Source organism: Python bivittatus, unplaced genomic scaffold, assembly GCF_059951505.1.
Source record: "Python bivittatus isolate LINGU-HERP-01145 unplaced genomic scaffold, Pbiv_v1 ctg000410_np1212, whole genome shotgun sequence".
In the NCBI taxonomy this organism is placed as follows: Eukaryota; Metazoa; Chordata; class Lepidosauria; order Squamata; family Pythonidae; genus Python; species Python bivittatus.
Window position 1 is genome coordinate 7097225 of NW_028277067.1, and position 23109 is coordinate 7120333.

Consider the following 23109-nt stretch of genomic DNA (forward strand, 5'->3'; position numbering starts at 1 on the left):
CTGTATCTTCTTTGTCCCTTTTAATCTCTTCACCATAATTCCATAAGGCCAAAGCCTTCTCAACACACAGCAGATATTTACAGTAGAATTGCTGGCCATATTGTCAAGGTATTCTGGAAGTTGCAGTCATGACACATCTGAAGGACAATTGGTTGGAAGAAATTGCTCAAGAGTATGTTCCTCCTGGACACATATGTATCATTCCAGAATCAGCTTCATGCTTTATGATTCCATGATAAGCAGCTGAGCCATTTATTTCCAGCTCAGTTACAGCACAACCAAAAATGTTGCAAGCCTGATTTTCCAGCTAAAACACTGGAGCTCCGCAGAACTTGGAAACAGAAACCAGACCATTTTCCTGCCTCCCAGATTCAATCTCTCTTCACCTCCTCCTCTCCCAGTTGAGGTTTAGCCATGGGGGCATTCTAACGAGGCATTAGCATTTCACTATTCTTTTAAACTGGGAATTGGAGAGAAAGTATCAAGGTAAATTTCCCTCATTTTGGCAACCATGATGATTATAAATCACTAAAGAACAGCAGAGCTTGGATTTGGGTAATAATGGTCAGGTACCACTTTTTAATACTCTCTCACTGGTCAGCTGAAGGGTGCACTGGCTGGTTCATGTGTAGTTCCCAAATTGTCAAGACTGAGTGCAGTGAGGACCATTGTGAGTCTGTTTGAAAGTGCTCCTGTGAATATGGGTGATGAAAATGGTGCAATGTGGAAAGGACAGTGGATTTACTTGGAATGGGAACCCATAGTGTTTAAGGGAGATTACTCCCAGGTAAGTATTAATAGGATCCCAGTTCCAGGCACCATCACACTTCCTGGAATCTGGGCCTTCATGGCTTCCTGCAGACAGGCTATTCTTCTGTAAGCCACTTACTTCCCCCTTGCTCCTCTCTGGTCCTGGCTGGACTCAGAGGGTTGCGCTATTCTGACAAAAGACAAACGTTTTTGTCAAGCTTCTTCACTAAAGCTAATAAAAGTGAAAGAGCCACCAATAATTTGTCCTTGCATCCTAATACAATCAGCATAGTACACAAGAAGGAGGCAACTGATCTCTTTTTCTGTGTCAAAAATTAAGATAGTCATGGGGTGCCTAAAGTTCTCCAAAGTCAATGAATTCTTATCTCCTAGCCATTCCAGGTTGCAAAGTGAGAGGAATGCTGGGAATTATACAGATTTCCTGCATTGTTTTCTACCAGCATTTCATCAAAGTGATAAATGTGAATTGGCCTTCCAAATTTCTTCTCTAAAGGAGAAGAGGAAGTTCATGAAATGTTTATGGATGGAATGGGATAACCATGTACTTATTTAATTACAAGATGGGCAAGTCGTCTGTTCAAATGTCTGGTTATTTGTAATAATATCTCCATAATCTGCAGCCTCTCTGCCTTCTCATCCTTCCTTTGACTCACAAGGAAAAATACCACGAAGGAATGTCTCCAGTTGGGCCTTTTCAGATTAGGAACCATGGACAGCCAAAGAGGCTCCACCATAATGGAAAGATGTGTAACCATAAATAACACAACATCAACACTCCTGTTGCATCTCCAGCAATAAAATAAGCTCAAAACCACCACCAAAGGAAATTCCAAAGAAATTATCAAGCACTGAGAATATCACATGCCTTTTGAGCAGGTGAAAAACATTTCCAAGAAATTGCCAGGCAGGTTTTGGTGCAACATTATATAATTCTGTAACAGATGGAGAGCCGCATTTCACCCTACAACGGCCCAGATACACAAATAGCTTAAATGTATAACTTCCTCATTATCCCCAGTAAGGAGTTACAAAACTCTGGCCAGATCTCCCATCATTTAATTTTGAACTGTTGTCAGGGCCCCCAGACTGAATTGCACTCTCCCACTAACTCTTGTTTACTGCACTATTTGCCTACTAGAAAAAATAATTATAATTAGGAAAGTGATTCAAGAGAGGGGATGATAGTTGTTTCTGAATCAGAGCAACCTTTGGTCTAATCTGGCCCTGAATTAATTCACTTCCATGAGTTGTAAACGTGGTTTATTAAATATATTCTTAACCCTGCTGCACCCCTAGCTGGTGAACCATGCAAAGTATAGTTTTGCCCATTTCCCCTAACATATGGACTGCACTGTCACCTGGTGGTGATGAAGGGAACAATTTTCAGCCAGCACCCAACACACATATTTTTCAGCAGGCTACATCAGATTGTTTTAAAATGTCTACAGTAGTTCTGCTTCTTGTTTTCATATTATGCACTTGGCAGCTGATATGAACCATTTCTAATTTCCCCTTCTGAGATCAGGGTTCTATCTCACATTTTGGAGGGGAAACAAAAATCTTACAGTCCCTTGAACACCATTGCATGTGATTACAGTCTTCAAGAAGAATTGCTTAGATTTAAGGCTACAGCTAAATTCCTGGCAAGGCTGTATAGCCATAAGGGTTAATTTAACAATTTAAATTATCTGCTGGGTTATTTAAATCACCTAGCACTTCAGTGCCACAGACGATCTGATTATTCAGCCTCTACCACCACCTTGTGGCTGGAAGAAGTTATGTGTACAGAAGTTCATACCAGTTGGTTTGCCCAGATTTAAAAACATCTTACTCTGTCACAAACCTAGTTTGGCTGTAAAACACATTTAACATCAAATGCCCTCTTAGAAGGGTGCATTGCACAGCCATGTGATTGTTTTCAAGGTTTTGTGCTATGGATAGAAGGTATGGGAGGTGGATAGAAACATGGGAAGCAGCTTTGTGCTAAGTCAGATAATTCATTTATCCAGCCTAATATCATGTATTACATCCTTTTTTAACTATGTGCCCTCCAGCTATAGTGAAAATACAACTCCCAGAATTCCCAGTGAGCAGCTGTAGTTCAATTATAACAGGAGGTACCCATTTCAGAAGTCTGGTCTAGTCTAGTCAGAATGCAATGACTCTTAGCATGAGGCAGACCATCCTTCTGATCACCTACAACCTGAGATCCTTTTAGCCAAGATACCAAGGATTGAAGCTGGGATCTTCGGCCTGCAAAGATGCACCTAACTGCTGAGCTACAGTCCTCCCAGGTAAATGCACAATGGGGGGGAGGGGGTTACATAGAACCAGTGGGCTAAAGTAAATGGCAGGATCACAAAGGGCTCTTTCTCACAATCATATTAATGTGCATTCCTCCAATCCTTGAATTGGCATAAAAATATGGCAGACCCTACTCTGATTTATTTACAGGCTTGTGAGAGGTCCTATCCTTACAGCTTTACTGCAGGACAATTTAATGGCACAGTTGGTAATTTCCCTGGCTTCTCTTCCCACACAGCATCGCCAGTTACTCAGGAAAAAAGCCCCCTCTACTGTGGAAAGCTTGGGCTTGGGCAAGTGTGGGTGGGTGTCTGGGATAGAGGCTTTACTCACATTCAGGTTGCCCAAAGACAGGTTGTCAGTGCAGAGGTATTTAGCATGGTAAACTATTACTTGGGCTATTTCTGAACCCAGGTCTCCTGGAAGACTGTCAGACTTGTGTCCAAAATTAGCCCAATGGACAGGTAGGTGGGGTGGAGGAGAGGCTGTCGCATTTCATCCTGGCCCATCTCCCAGAAAACTAGTAAAACCCTAGATGGGATTTACCCATCTTCCTGTCCCTTGGTCTAGAAGGGGACACCAGCAGAACTCTGTCACTTTTACCCCAGCTCCCAAATAATGACGGGAAGAAAATGACACCGCAGGCAAGAAATGGCTGCAATCAGCTGCATCTAGAAGTATTCCATGGAGTACACAAAATGGTGTTAGAGTGGGCAAAATGGCCCTGCCTCCCTCCCAAAGTAACAAGAACAGCAGAAAGCACAGCTGTGCAAAACTCCTTGTCAGCAGAAGCAGCAGAAATTCTGCAATCCCTCATTTGGAACAGGACCTGCGACACGTTTTTCCCAGTTTAAGAAAACTGGTGGCTTTTTTTTTTTTAGACAAGACAACTGGTCTTCTGAAGAGCACTGTTTTAAACAATTTATTTCAAAAGAGAGAAATAAAAAAATAACCATACTGTACATCACCAACAGAAGAAAAAAGTTAGTGAAGAAAGAAAACCTAAACATGCTATAGTGACTTAAATAAACTAAATATGACAAAAGAGAGAAAAAAAGAAAAGAACAGAAAATATTGATACGCTTAGTATAAATAACAATATAAAGTTAATCCTTTAACCTTATCATTAAATCTAGACCATACCTCAACCTACTGTGTCATCTTCTCATTTTTAGAACACAGAGACTTTTCAAAAATAAGCTCATATCCTGGATCCATTTCTTAAATTAGGACAGTAAATTACTTTCCAAATACGTGATTATCCTCCTTGCCCTAGCCCAGGCTTGGCAGACCAAAGCTCTTCATGAAGTAGCAAAATCCGTGTTTTAGGAATATAGTTCAGAAAATAATTGATGTTCTTAACTATGATATTTCTTCCCAAAATTGTACTGACGTATATAGTAATTTGAAAGCAAAACAAAGATATAACTGGGTAAGACCAAATCATTGACTCTCAAATTTCTTGTAACACCAACATAAAAATCTAATGTCTATCCCTTTTTAAGTATTCTTGGTGGGGTCCAATAAACATGAAATAATATTTTCTGAGTATTTAACTTCATTTTTAAATCATATTTCACATTTCTTAACACCTGGATCCATTGATTCTCCAAAACTGGATATTCTAATTCTTCACACCATGATTCAGATATATAACTAATACTAACTTTCGTTTTGTTTTTTAATTCTTTTAAAACGGAATTGTTGATTTTCGTTTGAGCACTGCATCTCTTAAGAAACTTAAAATTTCAAATACCTAGGAGGCTATTTAAAGTGTATGAGCCATACCATTTAATAAGTACATTATTTATTTATTCATTCATTCAATTTTTATCCTGCTGCAATCTTGTGACTCTTTGCAGTTACAATTCACAATGAAAACAATTACAGAATTAAAACAACGTTCAATCCAAATAGGAAAAACAAAACCAAAGTAGGACAGAAAAAAAAAGAACAAGGGTACAGTTGATGTTACTGAAAGGACTTTTCAAAATCTTCTGATTTTAATAACTCCCTAAAAGATACCAGGGAGGAAGTCTCTGATCTCCATAGTATCAGTACTACTACAGAGAAGCAGCACTTTCTAGCTTTGGCACCCTTGACATCCCCACCTGGTTGAATCTGGTTGGAGGAGGCAGTCCTGTAGGTGCCAGATATTTCATATATACTGCCAAGCAAATATTATAGGTAAGTCAAAACAAATATTGCAAAATCTTTAAAACAACCATTAGAAATCAACTGATTTAAAGTACTAATTCCTTGTTCAGATCAAGCATTTCAATAAAAGAAGTTCTCCAATATTTTCAAATGTGGATCATTTTACAGTTTCTCATGTGATTGAGGATCCAAATATAACTGTTTACCTATTCATAATCAAATGTGCTTAGTAGCTTTCAAGGTTGGCAATGAAGATCCCAGTTCAATATACCTAGCCCTTAAAACTTGCGAAGATTTCAAAGGTATTACACACTTTCCAAATGAGCCCAAAGAGGAGAATAATCATAAAAAGTCTCATTCAAAAAAGACCACAGGTCTAGCAGTATTCCAGAAGACCAATATACCTGTATCTATTAGGAGCCCACCAAATGTCTGAATGGTGTTTTGAAAGGCATGGATTAGGCATCACACTGACAAATGTCTCCATGGAAACCAAGTTGGTTTTTCCTTTTGTTCAACCCAAAATGGCCATGGAGGGCACTGTCCAATTACTAGAGGAAAGGAAGCATGCCTGCAGCAGCCTCAACTGGCCAATCATAACTCAGAAGATCCCAGTCCCTGACCACATCATTACCAAATTCCTGAATGAGGCATTGTAGGTCATTCATATGCCAAGGCTTGTGTTAGGAGAAGGCAGAAAATACTGCTTTAAAACTGGAACAATTAAAAATGAATGAAGGTTATGTCATGAGGACACGTCCTCTAAAAACAGTTAATGTAGTGTCTCCAAGACATGGTTAGCAGGTTATGCAGAAGAATTCAAGGGAACTATGGAAATTAAGATTTAAAGACTTCAAACCCACTACGGTACCTAATTTCCAAAGTCAGAGTCAGCAGATACCCTGGCAGAAATGAAAGGCTTGCTTATTTGCAGGCCAAGTTTTTTTTATATGAAATCAATCAAAAAAAGTCATACAGAGATGTGCTCCCTTCCCCCTCTTCCTCAGCATCACCATCATCATTGCACTGTCACCATTGCTACAGAGAAGGCAGCATCTTTCAAAGCTGGTGCTCCACCTCCTCCACACAGGATGACACCACCTTACCATCTACCAGTTCTTCAATGACAGTCTTCACCCGACGGCTTACAGAAGGCTCTGCAAGGAGTGTCACAAGATGCTATATCAGGAATGGAGGGAGAGAGACACCATGGAGTATCTAAGGAGTTAGGGAATGGATAAACCTGAAAGGACAATGCTGGGGATTGGTATTGTACATTCAAATGTGTTCCAGAACCATTGACTGAATTTTCAGCTCAATATTTATGTCTTCAACTTGATCCACTGGGATTTTAGGATGAATAATATGAATTAAGAATCACATTCATTTTGCATAGTCATCTTGTTTAATTTAAACCTAGTATATCACATCTTCATTCTATTAGAGAGACTTGACCTTTACTGAAGCCAAATCAATTCCAGATATTCACCATCTAGTGCCACCATAATCATCCTTTTGAGTTCCCTTATTAGTAATTTTGTATTCTCAACCCAGCTGAAACGAGACACCAGCCTCTTTCCATTGTATATGTATAGCTGCTGCTAAGCCCCAACTGCAACTTTTGCCATACAGCTGTCAATCCACGTTTATGGTACCTTGCAGCAGGATGCAAAAACTGCATTGTACAGGTGATGGGCATTGCCAGCTGTGCATCTGCTGGACCTGGCTGGAGTCACATGGGCAGATTTCTACCACAGCCAAGTATTGAAGTTCTTTTGAGAACCAATCCACTGTGACTGACTCTTATTCATGTTCAGACTGTCTTTGGAAAAAAATTTCTCTAGTTCAAACTATTAAGAATCCCTTAGGCCTTCCTGGTTTCCCTGCATGAACCACCTTCTCAGCTTGTCATCTAGATCAAAGGTAGACAGTGGATATGAATGTACCAAATCTTCCAATATATCCCTGAGGTACAGTAATTTGCAATGATTTCTGACTCGGTTTTTTAAATTTAATATAACATCTTCTCTAATAATATCTTCTCACCTAAAGTAGGAAAAGAAGGAACCTTGGTGTGGAGTTAATAACTGACAGACCTCAAGTAAAAAAACCTCTGAACTGTGGTTCTAGTACTCCAACAAATTTTGTTATCAACGTTCTTTTTTTCTATATACATGTCTTTCTCACCAGGTACTCTTGATTTTTTAAAAAATCCTACAAACTGAAATCTGTTACTTTTGTGAGGAACTGGTAAAAAAAAAAAAAGGCCCTACCTTTAGCAAGGATGTTTCTCCAGTTATAATGCTCCTATGATACTCAGACAATGTGATAATGATAGAAGAGCTTTACTGTTGCACAGTCCCTGAAGACTAAATCCCACAGCTAAAATCATCCATTATAATCTCTTTGTTGGCTGACACATTCTGGGATGATTTATTTATGTCCTCTACTGATTTTTTTTTTCAGAGAGTTTGGAGAATGTTGTCTGCTTACTCCAAACACGTTCAGCCACTCATTCAGTATCCCAATTTAGCCACCTTTCAAAGATGGTGCCTGCTCTGCACACCATTAGGGATGGAATCATGTGTTCACATTGCAGTTCACATAGCTATCAATTTACTTTAAGCATCATAGTTAACAAAGAATCACGGGAAATGCAATTTTGTCTCAGTGCTGAGAATTCTCTGTTAAAGCCTCTGTACAGGATACTTCCTTTAGGAGACATGGCAATTAAGCAGGATTGAAACTAATTTAAATTTAGAATGTAAGCATACCCACTATGTAATCTGGGGGAATCTTCTAAAGGTGAGTTAAGCATATCAAAGTCCACCAAAAATCATAGTAATTTTACCCTGTGTGATGTTACGAGTATATCAGCTTTCATTCAAAGCAGTAGTGTAAACTTCCCCATGCTGAATGAAAGTTCTGAAAGTTGAAGTCCAACACACCTGGAGGACACCAGGTTGGGGGAGGCTGAACTAAAGTCTGAGAAATGTAGATGTGGAAACTGAAAGTACATCTTGCACCACTAACCATGTTAGCTGGGTCTGATGGGAACTCGAGTACAACTCAATTCAGAGTTTTTTAACTATAGCTATAAAAACAAAGTTTTTAGTAATAAATCAATGAGTTGGGGGTTTAAGTGTATTATGTAATATTTATAAAATATTTTATTTGTTAAATCATTTTACTTAATGCCAAATTTTAGACTGTATTTGTAACTTGGTATTCGGGCCTTTTGGCTGTAAATAAAGATTGAATTGAGTACAACTCTGGAAGGCCACAGGTTTCCTGTCTCTGGTTAAGGGTAGGTAGTCTGGGTTATGCTAAATCATTGTAAGACCCATTCAACTCTAGAAAAGATGCTGAGAATAAATGAATCTTTCGTTAACAGTTTTCTCATCACAAGCCCGCGGTAAGAGTCTCTGTCTAAAATTGCTGCAAAAGTTATGAATTGATTTTCATGTTGCATGTATGAATACAGATTTCCCCAAGGAGCAGTCTTAAATATCAAATCATTTAGCATACCTGGAGTAGTCAGTGGCTCAGATTCAGACCTAAAGAAAGAAAAGAACACCAGATCTGTGAACAGATTCATGGTTTTCCAAATTGCCTAACAAAGAGTTCATTTGTACTATCCAGTTCCTACTTGAATCCACATGCATTTCCCAAAGATCAGGCTCAGTATGGCTTAATATTCTGGGAGCTGCAGTGCCAACACAAGTGAAAGGTTCCAAGCTGGAAAAGATTGGTTTTAGGCCATATTCACATTACAATCAGTTACAGTAAGCGACACAGTCTTTTCACAGGATGCCTCCAGTAAACTTCCTTCTGGCTTTATTCCTTAGCATATCTGGGTAACGCAAACTTCTTTCATTGCAAGAAATTCTTTGCTAATCAACTCTACGTGCACCAATGGTCTTACAGAGCAACCCTCACTTATTTTCATGATCTGGTATTATATTGCTGTAAGGACTTTACTTCCCCATGCAGTAAGACATTCCAAGGACTGTCAGTGCTAGCAGAATATATAGCATAGGTACTATAACTAATAATTTGCACAGTATTTTATTTATTTTAAAAAAATGTACACTGAATGTAAAAGAAGGCCTGTAAAGTATAAATCTAAATCAAGCAACAGTTCTACAATCTCACATCAAATCCCAAGGACACACCATGCAGCACCTTATAACCATGTTCAAGCAGGCCCAAAGCCCATGTTGAAGCCTATAAACTCTGATATTTGAGACAATCTATAATTAGCATGACTCTTAGCTATCAATGGCTTATTTTCCAAGTATTTATGTTATTCCCTTTTAAAGTCATCCATAACTATTATCAAGCTCTATTGTCTCCCCCCTGCTTGGTCTTTAAAAAAAATCTAAAAAGACTCTCAAACTTATAGCTCTTCTTCACAGGGGATTTGATCCAGCCTATAATCTGCCCTACTATATATTTGTCATTTACTTATGTATTATTTATTAAAACATTTTATAAGTGGTCAACTACCTAGAATCTAAGTATGGTTTAGAAAATAGAAAAATAATGCAACGATTAAATATACATTAAACAGCCTTGAACAAAAATATTTTCCATCTTTTCCAGCTTACAGTTCCTTTCTAAGTTGCATTTCATATGGGTTCATACAGTAAATTTATATAAAGCATACAATAAGGACTTTAATTCTGCATGGAGACTACTGGTGAGAGCTGAGCAAAGAGATTCTTCTGTCCAATAAGCCAGCTCTGTCTTCCTCCAGGAAATTCTATTTCATCCCTCCCACTCACCACCAGATTTCCTTTCTCATTTTCCAACTGTCAGTCAACAATCCATGGCTGTCAGTGGGTGGAGGAAGGAATCCCCTCTTAGAGTTCATTTTTTAAAAATCAGTTCTTCATACTTGTTCAGTCCTTGGGTTTCCCAAATCTCCCACTTGAGTGCAAATGGTGCTGTTTGGGTTACATAAATATCAACATTTCCCTCTACATTGTAGAAATAAATGGATCGACAAGCTATCTGGACAGATGGCACTCATCTTCCCCACTCCTTCCTACCCTTCAAGAAGGCACCGGTAGGTTGCTATCTCCTGCTCCAGTCTGTTCTTGATATCCATCAGCCGCTTATAATCCTCAGCTTGGTGCTGGGCCCCAGACCTCAGTTGCAGCAGCTCCGCCTCCCGGGCAGCCACAAGATCACGTAGCTGTGACAACTGCATCCCATAACGGGATTCCACCTCAGCCAGGGTCCCCTCAAGGGCTCCTTTCTAGGAACAAGAAAGATTTTTTGTGAAGATGCTAAATGAAAAGATGGTACCTTTGCAGGGCCCAGGAACAGCAGAGAGTAGATGAAAAGAAACTTGAGTCCAGCTTAAAAACATGGCTTGCCTTCAAGGAGATATTATAGGGGACATACACAAATGTTTAGTTGAGGATATCAGCATGGTGTCCAAGTAACTTCCCTTAGATTGTTTTTAATAAAATAAAATAAATGGGAAGCTTGCGTACTGCAAGGAAAGCATCTTGTACATCATCTTTATTTACAAGAACCTTTCAGGGCATTCTTAGAACATAAAAATGGGGGGAGGCTGAAGTCTAAGGCTCAGAGAAATGGCAGACAGCATCTTGGAGGAGAGGGGGTGCAAACAAGCATCCCAAGCAGTTACTTTGTGAAAATGTTCATAACCTGCTCTAAAATGTCTAAATATGTCCATCAATCCCCCACATTGGGGCATTCCTGCTTCGGGCCACAGAAGAATTAAATTCATGCTAATCCTCAAGTCAGTAGCACTCTTTCTGCATTTGAGCTTTTAGCATAAAATCCACAAACTGGAAAAGTGAGTGGCACTGACCATGCTCCAAAGGGACTGCAGTTCAATCTCCAAAGCCTGGGCCAGCCGTTTCAGCTCCGTGATCTTCATCTGAGCACTCTGTAGGGCTTCAGTGCTGACAGAAACCTCCTGATTGAGCGCATCACACTGTGAAAGAGAGGAGAAGTTATATGTTTTGATATGTCTGACCATATTCTCTTCCATACAGAGAGTAGGAATCTTTGGAAATTGGGATTATCATTTGTGTATGAACAGGTGCAGTGATGCTGCACATTACTCAGTTGTTCACTTGTTTCACTCTAACAATTAAGAAGCCTTTGACCAGGATTCATATAAGTTACATTTGACCAGAGACCTCTGTTTATTTCTCACAAAGCAGAATCAGATACCAAGGGCAGACCTTGGCTAGTGACATTCATTCATTCATTCATTCATTCATTCATTCATTCATTCATTCATTCATTCATTCAACTTGAATTATAAGCTGCCGTTTTCTATTCAAGCCAGACCAGCATCTGAAAAGGGTGTGCATATGCACATGTCTATAATTGGAATGAATAAAATCAAAATTATGTACTAAGGTTATTCATATTTTGAGGCAACCCGTCCAGAGTTTTTGGAATCTAAATAGTGCAACCTATTGCAGATGAATGCTGTGCTTGCTCATGTCATCACTGGTTTAGCTTCTGTTGGCTGTGAGGAGGTGCAAGGAGAAAATGCAGAGTGCTGACTGCAAGATACCCAATGCTGCTGCCATCTATTGCCTATTTGCCTCTAAGCTGGTTTCTGAGATTTCACAAAGTCTTATTACTGTCCAAAAATGTTTGAAGCTGAACCTTAACAGTCACGGGGACTAGAAACATGAAGCTTTTTTGTTGTTTGAATGGAAATGTTGAACAGTCTGGGTTTGCAAAGTGGGATGGGAGATGTTGCAGAAACAGCTCTTCCTAGAAGCTGCATCTAAAATACTTAGTCTTCTTAAAAAAGAAAAAAGGTCTGGCTTGGATCTCAAGGTTGTTTCCCTCATTGTCAGTGGTTTGTATATCTGCCCAAACCTGCCAGTGAAAATCCACCTGAATTGGTATTTGCATTGGACTCCTCCTCCTCCTCCTCCTCCTCCTCCTTTTCTTCTTCCTTCTTCTTCTTCTTCTTCTTCTTCTTCCTCCTTCTTCCTTCTTCCTTCTTCCTTCTTCTTCTTCTTCTCCTCCTCCCCCTCCTCCTCCTCTATGGCCATGTCCTTAATTCTATCTGAAGCCAACAGGCTGACATCGGGTGTGAGCTGGACTCATTACATGGCACACAGCTATATCATCTAAGACCTCACTGCTACCTCCCAGCATCTCCTATACATCTGCTTAAGATGAAAGACGGGAACTTATGTCTTCCCTTATTTCTATCAACCATATCCTCTCTGACCACACATTTCATGGTGCTGGTGAAGAAATAACAACACAAAGAGGAGGAAATGAAAGGATTTAGGATGAAGGCCTACAAATGGTATAAATAAAAAGTCTTTTGGCTCTTCACTATATCAGAGAAGGAACAGCTTGTTACTGTGACATGAGAATTCAGCCAACACAGATTTCTTCTATTTTTATATCATGCTCTTTCTAGAGCCTACAGACAGCCCACACACACATGAGCTCACTTAAGGTTTAACCTCCTCCCTCTTCTGGCAGTGGAGAGTCATTTTAGTATTTGCTTTGCCAACCCTCTTCTCACCTGGGATTGGTGCAAAGCTTCAGCTTCCTGGTGGTTCTTCTCCATGACACCCTCATACTGGTCACGGATCTCACCCAGGATTTTTTGTAAATCAGTGCCAGGCATGGAGTCAACCTCCACATTGATAGTGCCCCCCAGACGCCCCTGGAGAGAAGCCACATCCTAGAGGAGGAAAAAAGAGGGTTCAGGGTTGATTAGTTCACCTCTATAGGAAACCAACCAAATGCCATCAGGGGAAAGAGATGGATGGAAATAGACAGCAACCATCAGTGTCACACCATATTAACTACATGAAATTAAGTAAAATTGTCACAGGTGGGGCCTGCAGAAAAATGCTGCATTGGGAAATGAAGCAATGGAACAGCCTGCCCCCTGGTGTCATGGGTGCATCACTGGAGGTTTTCATGAAAAGACTGGACAGCCATTTGTCTGAGATGGTCTCCAGATTCTTGCCCTGGACACTGGGTTGGACTAGAAAAGCTCCAAGATCCCTTCCAACCCTAGCATTCTATGATTCTGTGATTCTACAAAATAATCCTGAGCAGTATTCCGGTCAGTCAACCACGTCTTCTTTTATGTTTAATTTTATTTAAAATGGGAGGGTAAGCAGAAAACTCAAACACAAGCAAGCAAAGCAAAATGGAAAGGAAAATCAGGATTATACTGAGGTTCTACAACATTTTGAATTTGATTGTGCCCTGGGGGGCACAAACAGCACCTGTCTGGAATGCTTTAAAGTCACTGCATCTTTTCCCAGGATTATGCAGCTGACTCCAGTTGCCACAAGTCCCAGGAGAAGGATGGCTGCTTGAACTATAATTCTATAGTCTAACATCTGGGTTTCTCTTAACATAAGGTTTAACAGTTAAGTTATGGAGGTATGATTTGGATAGATTGATCTTATTGATTAGATACAGTATATGGACATTTTTCACCTTAACTTATATTTCATACTGCTCTGATTACTGTGGTTGATACTCATACTAATTTGATTTTAATAATGATCTATAGTTTTAAAATGACTTAAGGATTCAAATATGTAGAACTAAATTCACATTATTCTCAGAATTTATACTTAATTTTTTCAGTCAAATGATGCTTGTAAATCTCTTGTTCTATTTACTTTCTGGTTTTCTTTTTTTTTTTCTTCTTCATGCTTCTTTTTTCTTCTGCTTTTTATGTTCAATAAAAAATAAAATTAAAAAAGTATCATGCAAAAAACTGCCATAAAAAGAGTTTTTTCATATATATAGAGAGATATACAATATTAAGGAAAATATTAAATAATATTAAAACAGAATATAATGTGATAAATCTGTTTGCAGATGGCATACATATTTTTGTTGAAAATCCTAAAGGAGATTTAACTATAGCCATGAAAATTAAATATATGTAATGCAGTACTGATTTAGAAGTTAATTTTGATACATCATCCGCTATATTTTTTAATCTTAATAACAAAAATAATAGAGATGGTTTCAGTAATCTACTGGACTTCATGCTGGACTGGGTGGACTTAAAAAGATAATCTAAACTGGTATAATCAATGTAGGTATAGTCATGATAAAGAATTGATACCAATTAAGGAAATGTAACTTCTTCACGTTGCAGGTTAAGCTGCAGAATTTCTATGCCTAAACCAGTTGGAAATGAAGCTGGCTTAAGAAGTCCCTTTCCAGATTTCATCTCTTTCTCCCAGTTTGGCCATTATGATGGTCTGTTGTTCTGTCCAGACCATGTTTACCATGGCCTCTAATTGCTGGATTCCTCTGCTTCTTTATCCCTACTAAATCAGTAAAACATCTCAGTGTTACTATTTTTCCTATCATTTCAGCTAGAAGGGGAAAGTGACAGAAGTCTTGTCAATTTCACCTAGTCAAAAAAAGAGGGGGGAAAAAAGACATGGTTTTACTGTTCTATCAGGAAAATGGTTTTTTAAAAAGCCCAGCTTTTCACTGTCCTACCGGTTAAAGAAACTGGTAGTGGAGGCCAGCAACCAGTGAGTGGAGGGAAGGCAGTGTTCTAACCATAGAGCATAATAACCAAGTAGATAGAGGTGTTTGCCTACAATGAAATGAAGCACAACAAGTGAGCCAGACAACATCATGTCCCATAGCAGAAAAAAAGTGAACAAAGGTTTCCTTAATGATGGGCCAGGGTTAAAGAGAGGATAATATCATGCATTTCTATTCTCAAGAAACAGTAAGTGGCCCTTACTCACATTAAAGCACATAGATCAGCACCACAACTCTCTTGGGTGCAAGATTAAAATTTAGGTCACAACAACATATTTTGCTTTCATTGCTTCTTGATTCCATTCTCCCTCCCACCCATTTTTCCAGTCCTACCACTGAAAAAAGTCACTATTTTTTGGCGATTGAGCATGCTCAGTCCTTATTCTATTGCTTTGGCCATGCCTAAACATTAAAAAATAGAGGTGAAAATATTCAGCAGAGAGCAAGTTGAACATTCAGTTTTCATATGGCCCTTCAACAAACATCATGGAAGAATTTTTAAAGTACCATTCCTAACCATTCAGAAAGGAGGGATGTGCAACACTTTGGATTCCAAGGACAAAAGGTGCTTTAGAGCACGCAGGGGCATCAAGCAGCACCTCTCAACAAAGCAACTGCTGCTTTTCCCAGAACGGCATGGCTGCCTTTTGTGGCTACAGAGCAATCCTGGGGAAAATTGCATTTGTTTCAAGGCAGCAGCTATAGGTGCAATTCTTATATGCATTCTGAAGCATCTTTTCTTCTTCAAATTGGAAGTGTTGCATAGCCCTATTAGTAAAAAAAAGAAAAAGAAAGAATCCATTTTTTTAACATGTGTTCTTTATTACTTAGATTCCAAACCCAGACAGTGTAACAAAAGGAAACAATATGATAAACATTTGTATTCTGGTAGCCATGTAATTCCAAGCTACTTCTATTGAAGCACTGAGTGGCAAGACTGATCCAGCAAGCGTATCATTTAACTTGCATGAATACTATCATGGACCATTCTTCACACAGCTGTATGCACACTTACCTCCTTGTGGTTTCTTTTGAGGCAGGCCAACTCCTCTTGGAGATTGTCAGCTTGCACATGCAAGCTAGCTCGACTTGCATTCAGTTCTTCAAGGGCCTTGCGTAGTCCCCCAAGGTCTCCCTCCATAGACAGGCGCAGAGCTACCTCAGATTCCAGCCTACAAAAGGCAGAAGGGTCCACACAGCACATTTCTAGCTATGGCTCTCTATGACTACATAACTGAGAGAGCACCAAATGCTTGAGTCACTAGCATTTGTTGTTGGGGGCAAGGATCTAGGCCCTTGAGCAAAAAACAGTGGTCCTACCCAGATCTCCCCTAGTTACATCTCTCTTGGCTTCAGTTCAGATTATATTAAATCTAGGGACAATTAAAGAGACAACAAGAAAGAAGATTATCCCCCATTGCTCCTGCATACAATCCAAAGATACTAGTCACAACTTCTGTTTTGAAGCAATTATACAAAACCCACACACATTGCAAATCTCTGGATTTCATGTTCCTTTCCTAAAGTTCTAATCACTGTACTCTACAAGTAGCTTGACTGGCAGTTAAGGTTCTAGATTAAAGAACAGGACAATGAAAGTGTCAGTTCTTCAAGGTAGCCCAGATCAGGAAACAGACTCCACAGGTTTGACTAGAACTATACTTTATTGATATAGGTTTTAGTAACAGCATCTTGAAAGCATGACTGTTTTTTTCCTTCCTTCCCTCTTATACCTCAGTGAACTAGGGTGGAGCCAGTCTGAGCTTCTTTCTCATGCTTTCTCTGTTTCCCAAGCTTAAAGCGTACTTTTCTTTTTGTAACTGTTTCTGATACAGTATTTTCTCCAAGGTCGTCTCTGTGGCTCTCTACTGGAAGAAAGCTATGGAATATGTAAGGTCCTCATGAGGTCCAATTTGTAATTAATGATGGAAAACCTGCCTAATTAGATGTCCGCAGAACATGCAGAAATCAAGATTTCCTGACTTAATTACAGATATAATGCCATATTTAGTTCTGTTTTGGATACCCAGTCAATATTAGCAGATCACACATACAAGATTGGCACTGACTGTAATTTATTAGCAATACTTTACTTAAACGGTCTCCCAAAAGCTGAACAACTGGATCAGAACAAAAGTTTCTTTAAATAACTGAGTACATTTGCAAACTAACATTGATAAAAGGCTTTGGGGTGATTTATATTTAATATCTTGCAAGCCAGCCTTGGGAGACTCCAGTCCACATGCTAGTCAGCCTTGCAAAATGAGAATCTTAGTATTTATGAACAGACTAGAATTACAGTAAACGGATATGGAGTCCTCAGAGTGGCACTTAGGAGCACCAGCATGCTTATGGACACACCCTTTGCCTCCCACTAGGTTATCTGCTCTATCTGGTTTGTGCATTTTAATCTAAAATACACACTTTTGTACATCTTCCTTTGGCATTTTTTTTCTGAAAAGTATATACAATGCTAAATGCCAAGGATAACTATATTCGGATCAACATATCAATAAAAGAAGTGTGAAACTGTCTGATTTGCTTTAAAATGTAGACCAGATTAAACGATGAGCATCCCTGCATAGAATTCTAATCAGTAATTTGAGTGAGTCATCTTAATTCTTTCTTGTTGGTGATACCTTTTCAATACTAAAATTTTCTTTAAGGGCACAGCCAGTCAACCACACTAATGTGCTGACCTCTAGTCTGTGAGCTGGTAGAAAAGTATGTCACCATCAATGATAAATGATAATTGAATGAAAAGGTTCTATCTAATTATCACTTCACAAATTCCTTTTTGCAGCCTGCAGAGCAAGCAACCCAGGCTTTGCTTGTTATCAGCTGTAATGGCTGATCACACAGAGGGGAAACAATTTAACCATGTTTTGACCTTGCATCTATTACCAAAATTGTTCATAAAAAAAAAAAAATCATTTAATGTTCACATCATGTCAGGATGCCAACAAATGAAAACACAGGTACATGGTTAATTTAAAAAAAAAAGTCAGGAAATATGGTCATGTATGCGATGTAAAAGTAAAAGACGACACTGATTAACTGAACTTACTTCACCCTGAAATCAGCAGCAGCAAGTCTAGCATTATCAATCTGTAAGAGCAGTCCAGCATTTTTCAAGGTCTCCTTCTGAATCTACCGAAAAAAAAGGAGAGAGAGAGGTAGGACTTCAAAACATCATCACAAAGAACACCATTTAGCAAGGAAATTTGTGAGATTGCCAAATAAATGAACTCATCTAGCCAAATCTGGATAATGACAGTGCAAAACTCCAGGGAAAGACACGGGCACAATATTTGATTCCTGTAACAAAATGTAGAAATGCAAATTTGTCCCTTAAATTTTTTTGTTTTTAATTTCTAGAAACCTCAGGAATTTCACATCAGCATGATGGTACTTTCCTCTGAGTGCAGTTTTATGACACAGCCAGCAATTTTGTGAGACAGAATGAAACCACCACCTCAGGAAGCAGATGTTGAGGGCCAAAAATTGATAGAATTTCACATGCCATGTGTCCAACTCTTTGCCCTTAAGTAGTCTCCAACTTCAGCTGCAGTAGAGGACAAAACAGCATGACTGTGATGTAGAAGTAAAATTCAACTATCAATCTGTTCAGCTATCAATCTGTATATAGAATGGGGAGCCATCATCTTGATCTCTACCTCAAAAGCAAAATATCTTGAGCCAGTCCTGTTTCGTGTCACTAACACATCCTATCTCTAATTATGGATACTCTAACAGGAAAAAATAGAAAACCATTTCAACATAACACCTCGGACTTCAGCTGGGTCATGGCATTAAAATAGTCACTCAGACCGTGGGTACCAGCTGATGCTCGTTTCATATAGAACTCTTGGATATTCTGCTCCAGTTGCATGTTAGATTTCTCAAGGGAGAGCACCTGTTTTGAGGAAAAGAAAGCGAAATTTAATTAGAATATCAGAATAAAAAACAGCTTGCAGAATCCTAAAACCACTAGATATGCGCTGGCTGTTTGACTTTAAGTATCATCACTAGAAGGGGCTACTGTTAGCTGTGGAGATAGACAGACGGACAGACTTCCCTAACTGGTGCCCTCAGACTTCCAGAATCCCACTCTCATACAGCCAATATTAATGATTAGGTTTAAGAAAGTTGAATTACGGGCAGAAGCAAATCAGTCCCTCCTTCCTTCTGCCATTCCTTCCTTCCTTGATCTCACCTTTAATATTCTATACATTCTCAGAACTGGCATAGGTCCTTGGCCAGTTCCTCACTACAACCTATAGCATTTTCTCAAGTCATTGAACTATTGTTGTGTTGATGTAACTGAAAGGAGAACAGGCTTTATTTTGCTCCAGCAATGGCTGGTTGATGTTAGAAGACATCGTAAATCCTCAGTGAGGAAATGGCTTTAGTCAGTTTGATAGGAGTTGATACACACACACACACACACACACAGAGTAATTAATCCTGCAATTATCTTTTGAGCAATCCTGGATTGGTTCCATTCAGGAAATTTGGATGTAGAAAGAATGACAATGGGAATACCTGGGCTTTTTAAAACCACCAGAGGGAACAGAAATGTGGGGCATGAAAACTGGATGCCTTCAAAAGTCATATGGGCGGAATCCACTAAGACAGCCTTCCTAAATGATTGGCAACTCAGAAAGTTACAGTCTTAAAACCTCTGGAAGGTACCAGATGGGGGAAAGTTGTTGTAGGAAGCTCATTTGCACAGTTGCACATGTACTGTATTTAAATGAATAAAAGCTGTGTAATACTGCTCTCGGCTAATCACACGATCGCTGCCATGGAAGGAATTAGAACTGTTTCTGTTCTGCTCTGCTCTGTCTTGTTATGTCTCAAGTCCGAAAAGAAAAGTCATGTTAACTTATCCTGATGCATAGCATGGTCCCATGTTCCCATACTGAGTGAAAGAAGATGGATGACAATCTGTTCAGTTATTTCTGCTGTGGAGGACTAGTTATACTTCAGAATCCTCTATTTTCTCTGTTAAATATCCTGGCTTTTTAATTATTGTCTCTTTATATTAATCCTTGTTTAGAATTATAGTTCTTAAAGAAGGCTCATAAATTGACAGAAGTGTCAAGTTGGAGATAAAAACAGAAGTTCTAGAAGAGCTAAACAAGACATTCTAATTTTGTGCAGACAGAGAATAACAACTCAGTGGTAAGAGGATAATTCTGTCCTGGGTGTTGTCATACTGTCTAATGACATGTTGCATCAAACTGCAATCAAACCATGTCTCTGTGATACCAGACATATGGAGTTCAGGGAAACTTACACCTCCCCTCCTCCCACAAAAAAAGATGGTATTTCAGGCCATGTAAAACAGCAATGACTGGCCATTGCAAATAACCTACAATTAATCACTTCCTATGCTAGCTCCCAAATCTTTTGAATTCAACGTCTCACAACTTTCTGACATCACAATATAAAGCAAAGAAGATAAATCTTGTATAAGTAAAACAGGTTTTTTCCCCACAGAAATCACCAGAGTACAGACTGGGCCATATTCGTTCGTAGAAATGTATTTATTTATCGTTAATCCATAAGTTCAAATAGCCACCACCATTCTGTGTACTCAACTACCACTGCTGCACTGTGAAAACTATTCTCCTTCACATGAGCATGAGGTTTTCTGGTAGAAGTAGCAGGTTTGGGGTCAACAGCAGATGTATGGGGGAGTGTTGTCTTCGGAGTCCCATGAGGTCTGATTTTGCTGTTAATACTCCTGTTTTCTTTTTCTCTTTTATTGTTATGCTGTGAGCTGCCCAGGATTATTGTATATAAGATGGGTGGCCATATAAGTCTCCTCAATAAATACAACAATTAAGTAAAGCAGATCAGAATGCCTCAAGTTAAAGAAACTCCCACGCCCTGTCAGATTCCCAGTCTAGATCAGGCACTTTGTTATTTTTTTTTAAAGTACATTACTAATAAATTGCATTCAAAGTGTCTTGGCCCTTATTCAGCTCTGCAAGGTTAACCCCTGTGTATTCCCTTGGCATGCCTGAAAGCCACAAACAGATAGAACATTTTGCAACACTGCTGATAGAAAGGAAGAAAAACTCTGACAGACTGTTGGTCTTTGACTCCATTCTTCTCTTCCTCTTATCCTCTCCATTCAACACTCTTCTCTAGTTTTCTATCAAACACTGTCTTTCCTGCGGGGAGGATGGGATATGAACTAATAATTTATCTAAACATTTATCGACACCTTTCCTTCACCACTGAGCAACTGGACATGGTCCCACATGAAGCTTCCTTCCAGAAAAAATGGTAGAAAGTTTCTCACGTAGACAAGCATCTTTCTTGTCAAGTACCAGTCCTGTATCTTTAATCTCCCACATTCCAGAAGAATGCCGTAGGTAGGTAGGTAGGTAGGTAGGTAGGTAGGTAGGTAGGTAGGTCGATACATACATACATACATACATACATACATACATACATACATACATATTTATAGTATTACTCTTTCTCTGACTTTGCCACTGGGAACATTATCCAGTTACTTACTTTGTCTAGGTAGGCAGCCAGGCGGTCATTCAGATTTTTCATGGTGCCCTTTTCATTCATGTCCAGAGTATTTGTGTCCATAAATGCCTGCCCATAGCCACGTGACAGCCCATCCTTAGCCATGTTCCCAGTAGCCCTATGGATACTTGGCACTGCCTGAGACCTGCCTAAGGCAAGCAGGCTTCTTCCCCTGGGTCCCTGGATGCTTCCAGGAAAGGACACACTGTGGCTGGAAAAAGTAGTAGGCATGATTTCACCTGCAGAAGCAGTGCAAAATGGAAGAGTGAGAGCAAAGTAAATCTTTTGAGAGTCTCCTTATATAGGCAACTTAAGGGGCAAGACTAATCTTTAGCCTTCCCCTCACTGGACTGTCTGATTGTACCTCACGATAACATGAAGAAAAGAGTTTGTTTTGGAAACCAAGCCCGAGGTCATTCTTCCCTTCCCCCCATCCTTGAGGCTAGTTTGCAATGCCATTGCAAAATCCTCTGATCAGATCTTGATTCCAGCCAATTCATCAAAATAACCCCAGACTGAATGTTCACAACTGCCTTAAAGTTCCCAAGCCAGATAAGCACAGTGGATTCAGAAAGGTAGCAGAAGGAAAGGAAATGTTCCAGGATTTGCTCTCCTTTTAATAGGCTGGGAATGATTCCATAAAAATGGAAGAGGTTGAATAAGAAATCCTGGGGGTTTCCATGTGAGCTTTTGATGTAGAATTGCTGTGATTCAATCACTCACATTTTATGAAGGAACCACATGATATTGTCATTCATCAGTAATACTCCCACGTTTTCTCACTGCTGCTTCTACCATTTCCTTACTAGAGGAAATTCAGCTGTTTTGCAAAAATAATAGAATCTTCACAAGTACACATGGCCTTAATGGTGCCTTTCTAACGACCCTAATATAGGCAAGTTTCAATACTTCAATAATTGTGCCAGCATTTTGATCACTTAAAAAAAAACAACCCTTTTTAGTAGTCCTAATTAGCCAGTTCTCTCCCTCCCTCTCTCTCCCCCCCCCATATATATATTTAAATATATTGGTTACCTAGGTAATATATTTTTAATGTATTGAAATACTACTTATGGGACTGGTCCTTAAGGTGCTACCATGCAAAACATCATTTTTAAATTATATGAAAAAATAATTTACAGTTCACCATCATGGTGAATGTTTTTGATGATTTTTAAAAAAAAACATAATTTAGGGACATGCTAGAAATCATTTTCATTCATTTATATTACATAGCATATTCCCCAGTAATGTGGAAAGTCAATTCCAATTCCATTCCCTTCTAACAATGGAAGAGCAATTCTTTAAACACTATTATTAGGAATCAATTCCTGTCAAGGGTATCCCTAATTTTAAAGAAAATCTACTATAATACTAGAAAATAATAGGTCAAGTAAGGTTCAGACATCATGTGCCATCTTTCCTTATTAATACAATATGGGATAACTGCTACTTCCTTTGCAGACACTGACCAAGCAGAAAAGACAGTAACTTTACTCCAGCAATGTGATGGGAGAGTAAACCTTTCATTTAGCAGACCAATAACAGAATAATAGGGTGAAGGGGAGGGCATCCATTATGGCAAAATGCCCATTAAATCCAAATGGTATTTCATACATGTGTAAAATGACATATGGAATTCTATACAGGTACATGCATAAAATGCCAAATGGGGTTTTATGCATGTGCAGAAGCATACAGAGAGCCAGTTTGGTGTAGTGGTTAAGACATCAACCTAGAAACTGGCAGACTGTGAGT

At 39.1% G+C, this 23109-nt stretch overlaps 1 protein-coding gene across 1 annotated transcript; it reads right to left on the reverse strand.

The window, feature by feature from the left end:
* Positions 1–4095: 4095 nt before the first annotated feature.
* Positions 4096–21740, reverse strand: LOC103064284 (keratin, type I cytoskeletal 17). Its single transcript, XM_025166553.2, has 9 exons — positions 21334–21740; positions 18584–18712; positions 17864–17946; positions 15812–15968; positions 12782–12943; positions 11081–11206; positions 10287–10495; positions 8761–8789; positions 4096–6389 (listed from the first exon to the last, which is right to left on the reverse strand). The coding sequence occupies exons 1-9, from the start codon at positions 21580–21582 to the stop codon at positions 6292–6294; spliced, it is 1242 nt and encodes a 413-aa protein (XP_025022321.1). The 5' UTR covers positions 21583–21740; the 3' UTR covers positions 4096–6291.
* Between the last annotated feature and the right edge of the window lie 1369 nt (positions 21741–23109).

Coding starts and splice junctions, on each gene's coding strand:
- LOC103064284 (XM_025166553.2), bottom strand. CDS start 21,582: ATGCCTACTACTTTTTCCAGCCACAGTGTGTCCTTTCCTGGAAGCATC. Junction 17,947..18,583: donor TGACCCAGCTGAAGTCCGAG/GTGTTATGTTGA, acceptor TTTTTTCGGTAG/ATTCAGAAGGAGACCTTGAA. Junction 10,496..11,080: donor TGCAGTCCCTTTGGAGCATG/GTCAGTGCCACT, acceptor TCTTGTTCCTAG/AAAGGAGCCCTTGAGGGGAC.